The sequence below is a fragment of the Mesoplodon mirus genome (genome assembly GCF_964341445.2).
Source record: "Mesoplodon mirus genome assembly, chromosome: 6".
In the NCBI taxonomy this organism is placed as follows: domain Eukaryota; kingdom Metazoa; phylum Chordata; class Mammalia; order Artiodactyla; family Ziphiidae; genus Mesoplodon; species Mesoplodon mirus.
Genome location: NC_138982.1, coordinates 6,780,515 through 6,801,115, shown reverse-complemented (window position 1 = coordinate 6,801,115; position 20,601 = coordinate 6,780,515). Strand labels below are relative to the sequence as shown.

The window sequence follows — 20,601 nt, the reverse complement described above, 5'->3', positions numbered from 1 at the left end:
AGCAGAACCAAATGATGGCAAAACAGAGCAGTGGTTAAGAGGGAGCAGTAGAAAACAGTGCACTGGGGAGCCCTCCTGCAGAACAGAATCAAAATTGGGACACCTGGCAACACTTTTCTGGCAGGAATATCAGGATTGATACAGGCAAGTCCAGTGGTGTGAAAATGGTGTGGTTCCCATTTTCCTCCCTTTTGAATCAGAATTTATTGTGTTTTTCCTTTCCCCGGAGGGTATGTAGGGGAAGATAAATTATCTTTTTAGTTCACAGTTTTTTGGATCAAGAGGAGCTGCATCCAGACCTGATGAGGATCACAAAATCTTGGCTTCAAACTAGATGCCATGACTGGATACCACTTTTGGGAGTCCCAGGATGCAGTGAGCATATTTTGCCTGAAGAGGGATGTGAATAATTGTGGCCTAAGAGTAGTGATAGAATGACTGCACTGATGACCCTAACTTGTCACCTCTCTGTGCCCTTTGGTATTTTGCTCCTACTCTGGGCCTGGCCATGTGACTTGTTTAGCTAGCGGGACAGTAACAAATTGTCCCAAGTAGCTGCTTGCAAAAGTCCTTGCACATTTCTGTGCTTTTAAGCTTCTCTGCAATCAGCACAGGAATATATATGTTCTGGCTAGCCTGCTGACATGCCTAAGATTACATACAGGAGAACAGTAGCATCCCAGGCAAGGCCACTCTAGACCAGCCAGCCTACAGCCTGCCCACAAGCTGTCTGCAGACACCTGAATGAGCCCAGCTGGCATCAGCTGAGTCTGACTCAGATTAGCACAACTGCCCAGACTCATGAGAAAGAATGAATGGCTCTTGTTCAATGATCCTAAGTTTTGCAGTGGTTGTTGGACAGCAACACTTAACTGAGCTGTCAACTTTACCATTTGGAATGACAACTTCTTTACTACTATATTCGGAGCAAATTATACAATCTGACAACTTCAGTCTCTCCTTCTATAAAATAGGGATAATGAGAATGCCTATTTCAGAGGATTGTTGTAAAAAGTAAATGATGTAGGGCTTCCCTGGTGGCTTAGTGGTTGAGAGTCCGCCTGCCAATGCAGGGGACACGGGTTCGTGCCCCGGTCTGGGAAGATCCCACATGCTGTGGAGCAGCTGGGCCCGTGAGCCATGGCCGCTGAGCCTACGCGTCCGGAGCCTGTGCTCCGCAACGGGAGAGGCCACAACAGTGAGAGGCTCGCGTACCGCAAAAAAAAGAAAATAAAAGTAAATGATGTAGTGTGTGTAAAATACCTACTATAGTGCCTGATACGTAGTATGGGCTCAATAAATGTTAGTTAATTTTCAGTGCTGTGTGCACGTTGTTTCCTGTACAAGGATGTATGATCAAGGGGACAACTTAGGGGTTAAAATCCACCTCCTTCTCCACTTACCAAGTAACATGCTCTGGGGCAGGACAGTCTGTCTGAAAGAAGGGGCAGCTATTTCTAATTGGCACTGTTACCATATGGGCTGGCAACAGTCCTGCTATTATTATTAATTTTATTGTTCACTTTTCATCTGTTTTAGTATATTGTCATTAACTCAGAATCCCAGGAGATGTAAAATTCCCACATTCAAGGGCGTCTCTCAAGCTCTCTCTCAGGGCCAGCACTCAAGTTTTCCAACCTGGGTCTCCACATTCCTCCTGCTGGGGTAATTAACTTGCTCCAGTTTATCAGGACCTTCTCAGTTTTGGCAGTGAAAGTCCCACAACCTAGGAAACTCTCAGTCCCAGGCAAACCTCCCACCTTGAATGTCCCTTACTCGTCATCTTTATTGATGGAGAAGAGCCCACAGTATCCACTGGTTCTCCCTTAAGCATTAGTTTCACCTGGAGCATGACTTCACCTTCACTAGAGTCTTCTCATCGAGAAGGTCAGGGTCACTGGTGGATAGCTTTCAACCTCCAGTCAGCCCCTGTTGTGGGGATTTACCTGGGACCCTCACCCTCTCCTTCCTCCTTGACTGACCACCCCTTGCTCCCAAGCTCCTTCCCCTGCGCTCTGGCTCTAGTCCCTCATCCAGCCATCCCTTGTGACCATGTGTGACCACACTCACAGGGTCTCCAGCTGCTGCCAAAGGACCCAGTCCAACCAGGCTCCTGTGGAGAGGTCTGGGATACCAGGATTAAGCCTAGAATGTGATGGAGGAGAAGTGAGCAGTAGAATCTTCATGATGAGATGGGCCATCCAAAACTTACCAAGGCTGCAAGGCCACATGGCCTGAGAGAAGTTAAAACCAACAACAACAAAAGGCCACGTGGCAGGGGATACACAGACAGACAGTTTCAGCAACACTGAGAGCCACTTTCGTGTGGATCAAGAAAGAGGATAATTAACAAGAAGAAAAAAGTGGAAGGATTTGTTATAGCCAAGGGAAAAAGTTCAGGGCAAAGACCCCGAACTCACGGGCAGCAGAGAACCAGGGAAGCTCCTTATTCTCCCTTTGGCAGAGCAGCTCCACCCTAGAAAGTGTGGCGGCAGGACTGCTGTGTTCTCTTCTCAGTGAGGTTAGGGCTTTGTGCTCCAAGCTGCCGGTGCCCAAGGATGACTTGATGGCTCCTCTCTACCCCCACTGGAGCTGAGATCTGCCTCCTGAGCTGCTCGGCCCTCAGCAGACAGGAGGGAGATATAAAATGTGTGAAAGGGGAAAATTGGAGTGAATGCAGTGCTCGTGAAGGGATAACCAAGAAAGGACCCCCGTTATGCCCCCAACCCCACATTCATCACTGTCAAGGCTGGCAGCTGCCAAGCTGGCAGAAGAAAGAGAACCAAGGAATAGAGATGATCAACACTTCAGTTCCAGAGTGACGGATACTTCAGGCCTGCCTTTCTCCCAGCCTGCCTCACAAGACCCTCCAGCACCAGCAGAATCAGGACCATAGGTGCGGTCCAATAAGCCTTGCTGCTTCTGGAGACTACAAACGGACCTCTTCATTGTCACCCCCCTCCCCGTCCCCCCAGTGATCACAAGCATCGACCTGACCAGATTTTCTGCCTTATTTACTGGTTGTTGTGCCTTCAGCCCTCAAATTTTTTCAACTTTAAAATAACTTCTGTATTGTTCTCAAATCACATCTTGCCTACAGCTGGAGACGCTTGGATCACAGTCACTGTAGTGAGGGGGAGACATTGCCATAGGGATGGAGGCCTGAAGCCTGCAGAGATGGGGACAGTGGACATGCCACAGGCTGCAGACAGGGGTGGGAGTCCCCTCCAGTCCTTACTTCCCAGTCTAATCTGAACCCCGCCATCTGCTCGAAAATTGGGCAATCACAGATCATATCAGCAGAAACATTTGACAACACAATCTCAACCTGTCACTGAAAATAGGACACATCTGTTCATTTTATTTTATTTTTTACTTACTGTCTATGAACTAAACCATAAACATAAAATCCTGACTCCTGTGATTATATAAGAGAAGTATTTTAAGCAAAGTTGCCCATGGCAGTATAATTTTTTTAAATGGGAAAATCTTGTAAACAACTCAAATATACAAAACATAGTAACGTGATTAAGTAAACTATGATACAATTATATGATATATAATTATGCCTACATTTAAGTAGTATTTTGTAGTATTTTTTAATGTTTCAATCTGCTTGGAAAATGTTCTGTGCAAAGAAAAAAACAAAGACTCTGAACCATACATACTATGATCCAAATTAATAAGAGCTATGTATCTAGACATGAATAAAAACAGTCTGGCAGGGTTTTAGGAGTGTGGGTATACTGTTTTATTCTTTTTAGTAATTTTCACATGTATTTGAATGAATAGATGCTGGTTCCTGTTTATGCTAGATTCCAACTCTGTGTGTGGGTTATGTGGCTACTTCCCCAAGGCAGTAGCCTACATTGTAGATTCCAGAGCTAAGTCTAAACCTGATTCTCTGCAGGCCCTGCTATGCACGGACCTCTGGCTGAGGCCAAGTGAATGCTCAGAGAGCAGGGTGGGACACCACCCTCTGGCCCTCAGGAATGACCCCCGCGGCAACCAACTTGGAATGCAAAGGCGCATCTGTGGTGAGGCTGACACAGATGGCCCCTCTGCTGCCAGTACCACAGCTCAGAAAGCCGTGGGGCAGGACAGACTGAAGATGGCTGTGTCCAGTGCCAGTGATCCCGAGGTTGCTGCATGGGGCAGTGAGGCCTGGATGTGACCGTTGCCTGGTATCCACGTGGTACTCGGCCAAAGACCTCTTTTATGGTTTTTTGCCACTGCCATAAATTACTTAAATACTTATTTACTTACATTTTTCTTTAAATTTTCTTTAAATTTCTTTAAATTTTTAAGTTTTAAAAACTTCGTTGAATTTATTTAAAAAGAAAGCTGAAAAGCCAGCAATATGTGCCTCAAGTAGAGCGTAATCTAAATAAAATACAACAGAATGTTATTAAAATTCTAGTGCAATGTTGTTGCCTACAGAGTGCTATTGGGATAGCGCTTGCTCTATCTTTGTCAAAAAGAGAGATTAGCAAGTGTTTGAGAGGTACTGAAGACCTTGAGCCTCCCAAATTGCACCTCTCTCCTTGACATATTCAGAAAGATTAAAAAAAAAAAAAGTTAAAAGGGAATGGATTAGCATGGGATTCAACTTTCTTTAACACTATGTCTGGGCACCATGGAAATCTTCTACTGCCAGTGACATATGCCTCAAACACTGGACAATCGGCAGAAGGGAAAGAAAGCGGGACTTGGAGTCTGAGGGTCTGGAATTGAGTGACAGGGCTGGTCTGTCCTTAGCTTGGTAACCTGGAGCATTTCCTTAATTTCTCTAAGTCTCCTTATTTGCAAAACTGAATCATAGGAGCTGACCTACTTTTTTCACAGGGTTGGTGTGAGGCTTGGATGTCATTTTGTGTGTGCAGGAGCTGGCACACATGTGTGTGTGTGTGTGCGTGTGTGTTTATAATAAAAGGGCACGTGGTCTGCGGCAACCTAAAAGTGTATCTTGCAACGAATAGGTTACTCCACGGGGATGAATGATAGGTAGAATGTAAGGGGACGTTCATTTTCAACTAACGTTTACAGAGTTGTGCACAGTTCACAAACGACTTTCCCCTGCATTAGTTAACTGGTTGTCCCCAGACTGCCACGAAACCAAACAATACAGACGACGTAGCTCGGTGGTGCAAGTGGGTGATGGCATCAAGCCTTCAGAACAAACCCCAAGCCTACTTTTCTTCTTAATATCATCATCACAGATTTTAATCACACCATTGTAATCAACCTAAAATGAATAAAACACAGCTATCGACGATAATGAGAATTATTATTACTCTGACTACTCTCATTACTACCATGGCTAGGACTATCAGAACTGTGATACACTGGACATCTCGTGGCTGCCAGTGCTCTTGGTACTTTGCATTAGTATCTCATTTAATCCATGTATTAACCCAGGAATAGGTACTGTGTTTACCTCCATTTTAAATATAAGGAAACTGCCCCTCAGAGGAGTTCAGTACCTTATCTAAGACCATATAGCTGGTCAAAGGCAGAGGCTAACTGTGAAACCATGTGTGTCTGGTCAGAGCTTGAGACTGTTCACAACCAGGATTCCTTTTTTGCTATAAGACACCATCGCTGTACAAACTTCCGGGGAGGGTCTCTGCCATTGGGCAGCTTTGGGGCCCAAAGCACAAACAAGGGCCCTGGGTGAGTCCAAAGACAAGGGGACAGATAGATGGGCAGATGCTGCACAGAACAAGCAGGACCCATGGAGACAACCATGGAGAAAAAAGCACCTTCTGCTACAACCGGTTAATCAAACCAGGCCAAATCATGTCCCAGGCAATTTTCTGGGCAGCCTTCAGAGAGTCACCCAGGCTGGGAAGCCAGTCAATTATGCCTGATCATTCTCTGTAGCCCTGTCCTCCCCAAAGACAAGTCCAGACTGGCCCAGTGTAGACAAATGAGCAGTTCTATTACTTCTGAAAGGCAATCTAATTCCCTTCAAATTTAAAAGTTTCCATGGTCTCCTAACAGGCCTCAGTGGGACTCATGTAGAAATTAATAAGTTCACGGTGTGCCCAGCTTGCTTTCATTACCATTTTTTTGCCATGCAGTGGACAGAATTTGCATTATGACTCAAGGAGTTTTCTGTATGGGATTCTCTAAGATCATGTCCTCTGAGCTCAGACACTGGGTTGAGAACTGAGTCAGGTCTCGTGGACTTGACTGAGGTCTGAGGGAGGTTTCACTGACTGAGAGAGAGCACCTCTGCTAATCAGCTGGGTCAGGAATCAAACAGAAATATCACAGGGAAAGGGAATTCACAGCAAGGATGAAAGCCCTGGGCTCCAATCCCAGCCCCACGGCTAGCCCGCTCTGGGACACTGAGGAACTTTCTTGGGCTCCCTATGAGTCAGTGATCTCCTCTATGAAAGGAGAAGAGAGAAGGATCATGACAAGTAAACTTCTACTATACCTTGAATCTTTGCAACATGCATCCTAGACATTCTTTTTTTGTTTGTTTGTTTGTTTGTTTGTTTTTTTCCGTACGCGGGCCTCTCACTGTTGTGGCCTCTCCCGTTGCGGAGCACAGGCTCCGGATGCGCAGGCTCAGCGGCCATGGCTCACGGGCCCAGCCGCTCCGCGGCATATGGGATCCTCCCAGACCGGGGCACGAACCCGTATCCCCTGCATCGGCAGGCGGACTCTCAACCACTGCGCCACCAGGGAGGCCCCTAGACATTCTTTAAATTTAATCAACACAGCAACCCTGGGAAGCTTATCCATTTATTCCACAGATGAAAAGAGTGAGACTACTGTAATTGGTGAATCCGTCTTATTTCCATGAAACCACACCATTAGAATGAGCCATACAGGGTCAGGGAATGAGAGATGTGTGTGAATGTGACTGTAACTGCACACAACTTCTCTGGAAAGCATTTTAACAGGTTTCAGAACTTTAAAATATTTGACCAATTAATTCCAATTCTGAAATCCATCCAAATGATAGAATCAGAAATGTAGACACATATGGTAATAAAAAAGACTTGAAATAGACAAATTGCCAGTCATCTCACACCAGTCTGAATGGCCATCATGAAAAAGTCTATAAATGATAAATGCTGGAGTGGGTGTGGAGAAAAGTGAACCCTTGTGCACTGTTGGTGGGAATGTAAATTGGTACACTATGCAGAACAGTATGGAGGTTCCTCAAAAAATTAAAAACTGAACAACCATAGGATCCAGCAATCTCACTTCTGGGTATATACCCAAAGGAAATGAAATCAGGGTCTTGAAGAGATTATCTGCCTTCCCATGTTCATTGCAGCATTATTCACAATAGCCAAGATACAGAAACTACCTGTCTGTCAATGGAAGAATGAATAAAGGAGATGTATACAGACATTATTTAGCCATGAGAAAGAAGGAAATCCTGCTACTTGTGACAATATGGATGGACCTTGAGGGCAGCATGCTAAGTGAAATGTCAGACAGAGAATGATAAATACTGTATGATATCACTTATATGTGGACAGTGAAAAAGCTGAACTCATAGAAACAGAGAGCAGAATGGTGGTTACCAGGGGTTGTGGTGGAGAAACGTGGAGATGTCAGTCAAAGGGTACAAACTTCAAGTTATGAGTTTGGGAGATCTAATGTTCAGCATGGTGATTAGAGTTAATAATATTATATTATATACTTAAAAATTGCTAAGAGAGTAGACCTTAAATATTGTCACCACAAAAAGAAGTGGTAATTATGTGAGGAGATGGAGGTGTTAGGTAACACTATGCAGTGGTAATCATTTTGCAACATATAAGTGTATCAAGTCAACACGTTGTATGCCTTAAACTTACACAACGCTATATGTCAATTATATCTCAATAAAGCTGGAAAAAAATAAAAGAATGGTAAACGATAGAATATTCATTGAGTTGGAAATCATGCAGCCATTTAATGAGATGCAGAAGGGTATTTAATAAAATGGTGTATATTCATTAGTAGGAAAAATAAGTTATAATATTGAAGATAAAGTGTATCACCATTTTTGGATTAAAACAGAGTAGCAAAATGACTGGAAAGAAATACACTAAAATGTTAACAGAGACTCTCTCTGGGGGTAAGAAGATTTCATTTTCTACAATAAACACATTGTCATAATCAGTAGATATATAATAAAAGCTATTTTATATCCCTGAATTTTGTATTTATCCACAAAATTCAATCATGATTTTTATTTAAATGAGTGATATTTTAGGTAGGAAATTTTTCTTAAAAAGTTTTTAAAGAGGGAAAATCTCAAGAGAAACAAGACAGAGCGAAAGTGATACGGATGGAACCATCCCCCCATGAGCTTATAGCTCATCTCACTGGCTAAGCTGGAAATAAAGACCACTGGGATGAGGGTGGAAAAACTGACACACAATACTAGAGCAGTTGATAAAGGGGGGGACCAGAAGCTGCAGTTGACTTCAAGAAGTGATGGAGCTGGCAGATACGAACTTTTCAATTTTATGAGAATGATAGGGATCTGAAATAAGTCTTCAGTATTTTATTTTTAGGATAAATGTTTTAAGATAAATGTTCTTTGCAGCATGGATGGCTGGTTAGTGTCTGTGTTCTGTCTCAGAGCCAATCATAAATAACACTGAGAAAAATAGCTTTGACCATTCTAAAAAGCACCTTTACTTTTTACCCTTAAGAACTTGGAAGATTATATTTTGATGCATTAAGCGAGATTTTTTTTTTTTTTTAAACGCAGCTGCAAATATCAGGCAGAGTGTAGAGATTGTCTTCAGATGGAAATAACTACTCAGGGCTTTGCTTAGAAGCAACCCTTAGTTTCAAGAGGTGTCAGAACACCTGTGGTCACATCTGATGGTCAGAATACAACTTCAAGTTTAAAAGTATTTGATGGATTTAGAATTGAAGGAAATCCTTTGGTCAATCTTCAGGTGAAATGATTAACTGTCCTTCAGGTCGACAACCAAGGAAGGTAAGTGTTTGTAATCCAAACTTTCAAATAGCAGATTTGCTTGAATTTTTTTTCCATTTTAGTCTTTACATTAGAGTTTATAAGTATACTGTAGAGCAGCTTGTTCAACGACCTCAGTTTCCTAGTACACTATTGGATGAGAACAGGGCTACACTGAGGCGGACACAACGAATAATCAGACACATCCCTCACCTTTTAAAGTGTTAGCCTCACTACCTTACAGTGACTTAAAGGCATCTGTTTACTTCCCATTTAATATGTCATTAGTTTTTTCTCTTATGTCTTAAAGAGGGGTCACACACTTGAATGGAAAGATGAATAAAGGACCTGCACATGCTCAGTCTAATGAGGGAAGCCGCAACACAACTCTGTATTTCAGATCTAATTCATCAAGATAAACCAGAATCCTGCAGTTTTATGCAAACTTTCCCAACTTCTAAATGCTGTCTCTATTTCATTTTTTAAAGCACACAGTGCATGCCAGTCCAAACATTCCCATGACCCAAACATTTTTGCTAGTGTTTGTTTTAAAATCTCATTTCCAGGGGGTTGGTGAGAATTGCTGATTAACCTCAGTATAGTTATGTCCAAGAAGGGGATGAGTTGGAATATTCCCAGGCTGGTAAAGAAGGTCTGGGGAAGACCCCTTATCTACTGTGGAGAAGACAGCATGGGATTTACACTGCCAAGTGGCCTTTGGTTGAGCTGGGACCTCTGAGGATGGCTGGAAGATGTATGGAAATGTCCCAACTCTAAACACCATGGAAGTCACAGTTAGGTACCCTTGGTGGTTATCATTCTACATAAAATAAAGATTAAGCCTTCTTCTGAGAGTCTAGGGTATCTCCCCCATGCTCTGTGAAAATGCTTATGGGTTTGTCTTCACATAAGGCTGAATTTCCCCATTTAACTCACCCCCTCACTCCTTACTTTATAATGTTCTGTAATGAAAAAAAGGACTTCACAGAGCTTATCTCTTAGAAGTGTGAAAGAGCCAATTTTTTCTGCCCAAGTAGCTCATAATGTAACAGACAAACTGTCAGAAAAACTAGACTTCATCATGGTAAAAACCTCAGCCTGGCACCCATCTATCATAAAGCAATCTTACAGAAATCTTGAAAACCTTCATTAAATTTCCTGTCTTTCTCCTGACAGTTATAAAATGTTAACAATATCACTCATGATGTAGGCATCTTCAGAAATTCTTTGTCCAACCCCTCCCTGCCCCGCCCCACCATCACCCATCCCCTTTTCTTTGCCAAAATCTATGGAAACATGAGACACAGCCATCTTCTTTCACACACCCCTCCTGGGATCTGGCCCTTGCAGGAGGTTAGAGGAGGAAGCAGTAGTCATCTTGATGACAATGAGAAGGCTCTCTAGCCACAAGCTGCAAGGGCAAAATGGCACTGCCTCCAGATTCCTCCTCTAAAAGCCACACCCATTTTGAAGCTCAAGGGCACAAGTTTGTTCTACCCTTAGCAAATAACTCCCAATCCTTTTTTCTTTCCTTTTTCTCTTGTCAATCTACCAAGTTACAAGTCTTCACCTGTTCATGATATGTGGGTAGTGGGGACAGTGGGTTATACATCTTCTCGTGTTGATGAGAAGATACAGAATTTTCCCTCTTTCTAGAGGGAAAATTCCCCCACAGGCCTTGCTGGCCCAGCTTTTCCAACTTCAGAGGCCACTTCAGCAATATACCATCTCTCAGAAGAAGAAGATACAAGGGTCTTGCATTGCAGGCAACACCAAGGAGAAAAACCATAAGGAGATAACAGAATCCACACCAGAAATCAGAAGAAGCATACAGCTTTGAAAGCACAAGCTGATCTGTGAGAGCAATAAAGCCCAAGCCTGGGTTTCATGGAATTTTCCCAACTTGTCTCCCAAATGAGCAGAGCCTAACCATGCTAAGCTATCATCTCACCTGCAAAAGGAACCGGTGCATCTTTATCCAGGGCGACAAGTGGTGGGTCCAAAATGACTGTGTCATTGTTCTCTGTTATGACCCCATGATACGAAGTCTCAATCCATGGCTTGTGCTTGTTCACTAGAAAACAATGGAAACAATAAAACAAAAAGATTGACTTTTAAGATCATTATTTGAATCCATAATAATATTATGAATATTGCCCAAATCCCATTATTTCTATTTCTAGATGCCCAGTATAGATATTTTTAAAAATTAATCAAAAGCTTTAATTCTTAAATGCTACTATCTATTCAGAGATGTTTCAGAGTTAAAATCCATTATCAATCAACAAACTAGCAGATTACAACTGCATGCTGGGATTTCTGACCTCAATCTTATCCAATCCATCATTAGGAGCTGTTACTGAATTTTATATACATGTATATGGATAAGTACCAACAAATGTATAAATATACAACAAACATTTTAATATTTTCTGACCCATTAAAGACTGAGTCTATCTAAATGGTCTAAATTATATAGCATTTTAAGTTGCTCTTCAATAATTTGATCAGCTGAATGATATACTGTATAATGTACAATTAATACACTTAAAATACGTATCAAATATATATTACTAGTTGAGGTGTCCCCCACCAAAAGACAGATTGGAGTCCTAACCTCCAGTACCTTGCAATGTGACTTTATTTGAAGATAGGGCCTTTATAGAGGTAATCAAGTTAAAATGAGGTTATTAGGGTGGGCCTAATCCAAAATGACTGGTGTCCTTATAAAAAGGGGAAATTTGGCCACAGAGACAGGCATGCACACAGGGAGAACGCCACGTGAAGAGTGAGGTTGTGCTGTCACAAGACAAGGAACTACCAAAACCTACAAGAGAGACCTTCAGAGCAAACATAGTCCTGCTCACAATTTGATTTCAGACCGTTGGCCCCCAGAACTGTGAGACAATAAATTCCTGCTGTTCTAAGCCACCCAGTTTGTGGTACTTTGTTATGAGCAAATGAATACAAGATAACTTAAAGTCAACCAGCACTAAGACTTGTACCAGGATTGGTGTAATAGTCCTATGTGAAAATCTTATCTGGTGAATATCACATTTCTGCTAATTCCAGCCCCTTGATTTGTCTCTGGCCCAGCTCTCCTATGTGAATAGTTGCAATGGCCTCTTTTTTTTTTTTTTTTTTTTTGCGGTACGCGGGCCTCTCACTGTTGTGGCCTCTCCCGTTGCGGAGCATAGGCTCCGGACCCGCAAGCTCAGCGGCCATGGCTCACAGGCCCAGCCGCTCCGCGGCATGTGGGATCTTCCTGGACCGGGGCACGAACCCGTGTCCCCTGCATCAGCAGGCGGACTCTCAACCACTGCGCCACCAGGGAAGCCCCACAATGGCCTCTTGACTTGTCTTCCAGTAAGAAGTCTTGTCCCATTCCAATCCATCCTCCACACTGACATTAAGAGTGATCTTTCTAAAGTATTAATCTAATTCTTCAACTGGGAGCTCCTTGGTTTGTCCTTTTATTCCCCCACAGGAATCTGGGTGAAGAGTAGCTGCTTTAGAAATGAAATGACAGATTATAGGGAGCCCTAGAATAATCAAAGCTGTTCTACTGCTAATCCTCACAACCTGCTTCACAGTTTAAGAGATGTTGTCACATATGTAATGCTCCCCCCAGCAACCTGAGAGGTAGGTGTGATCATTACGAAAATGACAAAGAAACTACTTTCACAAGGTGTGACTTTCCCAAAATGGCTACAGGGTTAATAACTAACAATGGTGAAAACCCAAAACTCTTTCTTACATCATGATATCCAAAAAGTGCCCCCCCACACCCTCATATCATAGTATATGTAATACACATTACACTATATAACCCACATTATAATATATATTATACACACAATACATATTACATATTGTTTCAATAGCCATGGCAAAGCAAAAGCTTATACATAGATTTGAGAACAGATCTGTGGCAGTGGCTCTGTCCCCTTCCCACTCCATCATGCTTTAAAAGGTCAGTTAAGAGCTGTTCCAGGATTGGTGGTAGGCTCAACCTGGGCCACTGTTTTGCCCTTTGTCACCCATTCCACAGCAACCGTGAACTAACTGCAGAGCAGTTTAGTGGGGCATGGACATATGCATTGCTATTCTCAGTTGTTGGCCTCTGAGACCTATTTCTGATGATTGAATCATGCCCAGGGTAGAGAGCCCCTTGCCTAGAGCAGGTCTTAATGGGGCAGCAGGCTCATCCATGCTCACTTGTTGGCATTCAAACTAGTGCTTCATTATGGACCCTGGAAGAATTACAGCCACTCTGGGTTGTCCCCACGCTCCTTTGCTCTTTTATTAGCCATCAACACAAATGCAATGTAAATAATTTGCAACTGTTAGGAAAAATAATTAACCTTTTTTTTCCTTTAATTAAACCTAGGGGCCTATTCATTAGAAATGTGTACAGAAGATATACCAGGAGCTTACCCAGTGTTGCAGATTCACGCGCCACTTGGCTCAGTGGCAGACAACGGAATCTAGAGTCACGGTTGCTGGGCTGTGGCCCTGGTTTAGCCACTTCAGGGCTGATTCAGTGCAACTCAGTTGGCCACGCAGCATCTCAACTCCCTCAGCTGTAAAATGGGGAGGATGACACCGCCCACAGGGTTGTCATGTCATTCAGATGTCCTTGGCTGGCCACATAGCCCCTGCTCTTTCATTAACCCCCTGCTCTCTGGGCAGTGAAAGTGTCACAGGAACGGTGCTCTGCAGACCCTGAAGTTAAGAAGTTGAGATTTCTGCATCATTAGTGGGGATTCTCCTCTCTATCACTACTATAGTTAGTTGAGTACCTACCACATATTAGGCATTTTACATTCATTCATTAATCCTCACAACAACCCCTCTAGATGAGACTTCGTATCTCATTGTGCAGGTGAGGAACTGAGTCTCAGAGGGGTTTAAATATTCCCTTTCTGGAAAATTAAAATGTTCATATTCCAAAAATTTCTTCATTTCTCTCTCACTTTCTAACTTCTTTCAGATCTGTCTCAACTTTGCTTTGTCAAGGTTGATAAACATTTGCACTTTGATGAGTAACCCCAATGAAATCTTCTTTGCTTTGTGTATAGATCAAATCCTCAGGTTTGCAAACCAATAACTTAAATTTACATTATTTTGACCACGAGGATACCATTCATGGCTGAGCCAATTATTGTGCAAGGATTACTTTTCTTTCTTAGTGGTCCAACCATCATTCTAAGAACACCATTCCTTGTATAGAGACCAGTTGGATTCTTGATTAATTCATTCCATCAAATGGCTGAATCATCCTCCATTTTCACTTGCATTATATTTGGAACCAGCCACCTTCATTTATTTTTTTAAATTTTTATTTTATATTGGAGTATAGTTGATTAACAGTGCTGTGTTAGTTTCAGGTGTACAGCAAAGTGATTTAGTTATACATATACCTGTATCCATTCTTTTTCAAATTCTTTTCCCATTTAGGTTGTGTCATAGTAATACTGAGCAGAGTTCCGTGTGCTATACAGTAGGTCCTGGTTGGTTATCCATTTTAAATATAGCAGTGTGTGTACTTGTCAATCCCAAACTCCCTGACTATATCTCCCCCCCCACCTCACCCTTCTGCCCTGGTAACCATAAGTTTGTTCTCTAAGTCTGTGAGTCTGTTTCTGTTTGTTAATAAGTTCATTTGTATCATTTTTTTTAGATTCCGCATATAAGCAATATCATATTGTTTATTTTTTGTTTTCTGAACTTAGTGATTGTCTTGATTGTCTTTTTATTTCTGATGAGTAATGAAACACAGAACTACTTCCCCACATACCAACAGTATTATAGCTTTTTAATCTTTCCATCTATTACTCATTCCTCATTTGTAAAATGGAGACACTTTCTTCATAGGAATATTGTAAAAACTGCATGATCATTTAGGCAAATCTAGTACTCCTGACATGACTAAGCATTCAAATACTCTGAAGTCCCCCTAGCTCATCTCATGCTTCTGAATGGTTGAAGTATAACCTTACATTCTCAGAGGTATTTAGCCCAGCTTCATTCATTCAACAAATATCTATGGAGTACTTAAAATGTGCAAAAACAGACTAAACATCGGTGGTAAAATGGGGGGAAATGTCCCTGAAAAAAGCATTTGACAAAATTCAACATTCATTCATAATTAAATCTATAAACAAATGAGGAATAGAAGGAAACTTCTTCACTCAGATAAAGAGCTTTTATAAAAATCTATAGCTAAGATCAAACTTAATGATTAAAGAGTGAATATTTTCCCACTCAAGTTGGAAATGAAAAAGTAAAATTGTCTTTATTTTCAGAGAACATGATCATCAATGAAGCAAAATCTACAGAATCTACAAAAGTACTACTAAGGCTAATAAATGAGTTTAGGAAAGTCACAGGATAGAAAGTCAATCTATAAAAATCAATTGTATTTCTATGTATTAGAAATAAACAATTAGAAATTTAAATTTAAAAATATTAATATAATAGCATCAAAAAATGAAACATTTAGGAATAACTTTCACAAAATACATGCAAGACCTGAAAATTCTCTAAGATGTTGCTGAGAGAATTTAATGAAGACCTGCAGAGGTCTTAGTGGAGAGATAGACAGTGTTCATGATTTGGTAGACTCTATATAGTTAAGATGTAAATTTTCCCCTAACTGATCTATAAGTGCCAATGCAACCCAAGTCAAAATAATAGCAGAATTTTTAAAATGGTTAAGCTAATTCTAAAATTTATATGAAAATGAAAAAGACCTGATATAACCAAAACAATTTTGAAAAAGAAGACCAAAGTTGGAGGACTTACACTACTTGATTTTAAGACTTATTATAAAGCTACTGTAATCAAGACAGGGTGATACTAACATAAAGATAGACATACAGGTCAATAGAAAGAATGAAGGGTACAGAAATAGACACACATACATATGGTCAATTTCTGACAAAGGATCCAAGATAATTCAGTGGGGGAGAAGATAGTCCTTTGGTTAAATGTTGCTTTGGAATTTCAATCCTACTGCTCATCATACACAAAAACTGTCTCTAAATAGATCATGATCTTAAATGTAGGAGTTAAAATTACAAAACCTTTAAAAGAAAGCATAGGAAAAAAACCCTGAGTGTCCTTGGTTTAGGTGAATATTTATTAGAAGGGACAAAAACAAGCATGAATCATAAGAGATAAAATTGATTCATCAAACTTTATAGAAATTATAAATTTCTATTCTTGGAAAACAATTTTAAGAAAATATTTTAAAGTTACAGACTATGAGAAAATATTAAATAAGCATATCTCATAAAGGATTTGAATCCAAAATTTATAAAGAACTCTTACAGCACAAAAATAAGACAATCTGTTTTTTTTAAAAGAGGCAAAAATTTGAACACACTTGTCACCAGAGTAAATATGTGAACAGCAAATAAGAACAAGAAAAGATGTTCAACATTAATAGTTATCAAAAATGTGTAAATTAAAACCACTATGGGATATCACCATGTCACTACTAGAATGGTTAAAATAAGACTGACAATACCAAATTCTGATGAAGATGTGAAGCAACTGAAATTCATCCATTGCTGGTAAGAATGTAAAGTAATATAGTCACTTCGGAAACAGTTTAGCAATTTCTTATAAAATGGCTCAGCAATTCCATTCCTAGGATTTATCCAAGAGAAATGAAAACATAAATTACACAAAAACCCTTGTAGGTAAATGTTCATAGACTCTTTATTCAGAATAGTGCCAAAGTGGAAACTAAAATGGCCATCAACTAGTGAATGGATAAACAAATTGCAGTATATCCATATAATGAACAACTACTCCGCACTGAAAAGAAATCAACTGATTCATACAATAAAATGGATGAATCTCCAAAGTATTTCACTGGTGAAATGAAAGAAGTCAGACACAAAAGACTACATGCTGTTTGATGCCATTCATATAACATTCTAGAAAATACCAAAGTATAAGTATAGATAACAGATCAGTAATTGCTAGAGTCTGCTTGCAAAGGGGCACAAGGGAACTTTCTGGGTTGAAGGAACTGTTCTGTATCTTGATTGTGGTGACAGTTACACCTCTATGTGTCTTTGTTGAAACTTATCAATTTGCACATTTAAAAAGAATGAATTGTATTGTGCATAAATTATACTTCAATAGATATGGGACAAAAACAAAGTCCTTATCCTCAAGAGACTCTCACAATAGAAAGGGATCCATGATACCAGTATAGCAAGAGGTAGGTAAGAAGAAGAAAAACAGACTGCTATGGAAAAAGAGAGGAGAAGCACTCACCCCACCATGGTAATCCAGAATTACCTCCTAGAGAAAGTAGATTCTAAGTCATGAGCAGTAAGAATTAAGCAGGGATACAAGATATGGAGGGTCCCAGGCAGAGGAACATTGCATGGGCAAGGGCCTGATGGTAAAAGCACCCTGCTACACCATGGGGGAAATGTGAATAGTTATATTTGGTTGGAGACCATAGTTTGAGGGGCAAGGCCAGCCAAGAGGCTGGACTGATGGATATCATCTACATCACCCAGGGCTTATTGGCTTGCACAGAATCATCCAGGAACCATTTCCAAACTCTGGCTTCAAGAGACACTGGAGAACCATCTGCTTTCCAGAAAGAAGCAATAGATATTGATGCTGATGGCTCAGCTGTAATTTCCTATTTAATCTCTTCCCTTCCCTGACAAACGTTTTGCCTTTTTGTTTCAATAGACTGAGGCCAGTCAGCACACGCTTTGCTCCATTTGGTTGTAACTTCAGAACTGACTTTTCATCGGTTCTTCAAGAGATAATGTCCCTGTTTGCTATACAACCCCTCTTGAGGCTGAACTCTGTCATATCATGCCCCATTAGGAACTGCTTCTTGCCTCTGTCTTGTCTCCTTTCCATGATGTTTCAGCATCTGGAAAATGCCTGTGCCTTTGCACCCATATAGAGGAAACACCAGTGTGATATTTCTGCTCCATTTATATAGAGAAATTAGGTCTTGCCCCTCAGTGCACCTTTAACTAGAACACAGATGCATCCGCAGAACACGCCTTGGCTCTCGTCTCTCTGCTTCCACTCAATGCACCACTGAAAAACTGCATTAACACTCAATCCAAGCAGCTGGGCCCAGTGTCTGATGATTCACCCTTTGAGTCTTTCTACCTGCATCCTTCAGTTGACCCTCTGGCCATTGCTAGCTCCTCAATCCTCAGAATTCTCCCTGGGCAAAAGTGAATTGTGAGTAAAAACATACCATACTGATTGCAAAATGCTCCAGTGAGGTTAACTACATCCTAGGAAACAGGTCACTCTAGTGACTGTCAGGCTGTTCTTTTGCCTGCCATGCCCAGTTGCCCCTTCTGACTCCATCCCCTGGTAGAATTGCCTAGACCAGGGGGCATCCGTGGGCGGAGTAGGCTGGGCCAATTGTTTGGATCTTTAAACTTTCATTTAAGAGGCCGAGAAACTATAATGTATTTGGCGATGGGCACTTGAGGTGAAAATTCATAAGGAGTTGGGGCTGGCGTTCATGCAGTGATCACCCAACCCAACATTTAGACGGAGATGGAAAGCTATTAAAATCCAAGAAAGCTAATCGGTCAGGAGACAGAGGATTTGGGAGCCAACATACAGAGAGAAGAGAAGACCCCAAGCAGCTGCAGAAGATAGAGAGGCTGGGCCCCCCGTCCTGTTCTCCAGTCCTGGCGCTGCTCACCCTTCACTGACTTGCCAGCCTGCCGTGGCTTCTCTGAGGCTCCCAAGTGAAGCCTTTCAATAATTCTTCCCCCAACCATCATTTTTTAAATTTGTACTAGTTTGAGTGGGTGTCTGTTCTTGCAATAAAATGACTCCTAACTACAATAATTGTCATAGCATTTCAAAAAGTATTTTTATTCCTTGCTTCGGAGTGAGGGTGGGATGGGGATCTGTGTCTAGGTGGAGGTAAGCCTGCCTAAGGGCAAATCTGGTCCTGACTTCCCTGCCTAGGATCCATCAGAAGCTCTCCTGCTTTCTAACCACAAGATCAGGGAAGCCACCCAAAGCCCCCGCTCCCTCTGTGACCCATGCCTTTGCCCTCATTGTGCTGTCTACCCCTCTCCTCACACTCCCTTCTGGCTCCTGCCTGTTCATCCTGCCAGATGCAGCTCCAGCCCCCCCTCCTCCAGTGGTCCTCCTCTGTACACCTTGTCACCCTGCATTGCCTGCTATTAGGCTATAGGTCCGCCGCATTGCCATTAGCTGGTTCCTTGCCCCCCCTTCCCCCTCCTCAGGGAGAGGAAGCATCCTAGTCACAATGATGTCCACAGGTCCTGACACAGTGCCTGGAACCTTAATAAATGAGGTGAGCACACCTTTGCCTTCCCAGCACCTCCTGAAGCAATTAGTAGCACTTTGGTTCCAATGAGCAGGTATTCCGACGTCACCCAAATAGAAAGAGGGTGTGCCTCGCAAAACATAGGGTGACGTTTGCCATCACTTAATTAGAGGCACTATATATCTCTTGCTAGAGGTACCAATTAGAGAGTTTTAAATGCAAATCCCATGTGTGTGACTCATATATGCAAAGATTCATGGAGGATGAGGGTTATATTATACTGTGTTAATTGGGTTGAAAAAGCATTTGAAGAAAAGATGGCTGATGGGTGCTCTCAGTGAGGACAGACCAGTGCTTTCCTTCCTTTCCTTCCTCCCTTCCTTCTATCCATCTATCCATACATTTATCCACCTTTCCTATTTTTTCTTCCCTTCCATCTGTCATTTTCCATCCATAAATACTCAATTGTTTAGAGTATGGGTTCTCTCAAAGTCATTAACTAAATTGCCCCAGCCTGGGGATGAACCATATACCATTATCCCATTGGGTACTGGCACGTGGGCAAGGAGAAAGGCTAGCAAGAACTGTGCACTGGCGAATTGTGTAATCTCACAAAAGTGCGATTTTTCAGTTGTCTCTGCACAAGCCATCCAGATAAAGCCAATTGCCCAAAGCTTGCCCTAAGACAGACCCTGAGATTAGGTGTAAGTGGTACTGGGCTTAACATCATAGTTCTGACACTGTGTAACCAACAGGGTATTTTAGTCAAGTATCAATCTTCCCAGACCTCTGCTCACTCTCCTTTATAAAATGGAGGTAATACCAACCCTGCAGGGTTATTGGGAGGAAGATAAAATGAGACACTAAGTCAGAGCTGACTCAGTGGTGATGAGCACCTTAAATGTCCCCAGTAAAGGCCCTTTGATTCTGAATCTCAACACCCACAGCCTCGGTAAGGACCCCCATGGGACCCACCCTGCCCCATATAGACATGCCCAAGTTACCCAATAAATCTACTGGTGGGTGGGGAAGATTAGATTAAGACTGTAAAGAAGATTCGGAGCCATTCAGGAAAACATCTTTTAGAATAGGAAGGTGGGGGGGGGAAAGACTGTGATGGTTTAATGTTCCCATTCAATTACTAGAGCCAACACACTTTTCCACACAGAATGTCTTACCTACCGAACAACATTATTGGACTGAAGTGTGCACTAAATTGTTATACCTATAATTCCCCAAGATTGTTATGACTTCAATATCTCATCCTTCACTGCATTTTAAATATCTCTAACCCCTAAAACCAGCCCATAACTTACTTTGGAATTGATGCTACTAAATG

At 41.7% G+C, this 20,601-nt stretch overlaps 1 protein-coding gene across 1 annotated transcript in view; it reads right to left on the bottom strand.

The window, feature by feature from the left end:
• The window catches only part of CLSTN2 (calsyntenin 2), a 622,407-nt gene that overhangs the window by 373,298 nt on the left and 228,508 nt on the right, over window positions 1-20,601 (bottom strand). The window contains exon 2 of the mRNA XM_082625773.1: window positions 10,896-11,018. Coding sequence (XP_082481899.1) covers window positions 10,896-11,018 — 123 coding nt within the window. The remainder of the gene's footprint in view (window positions 1-10,895; window positions 11,019-20,601) is intronic.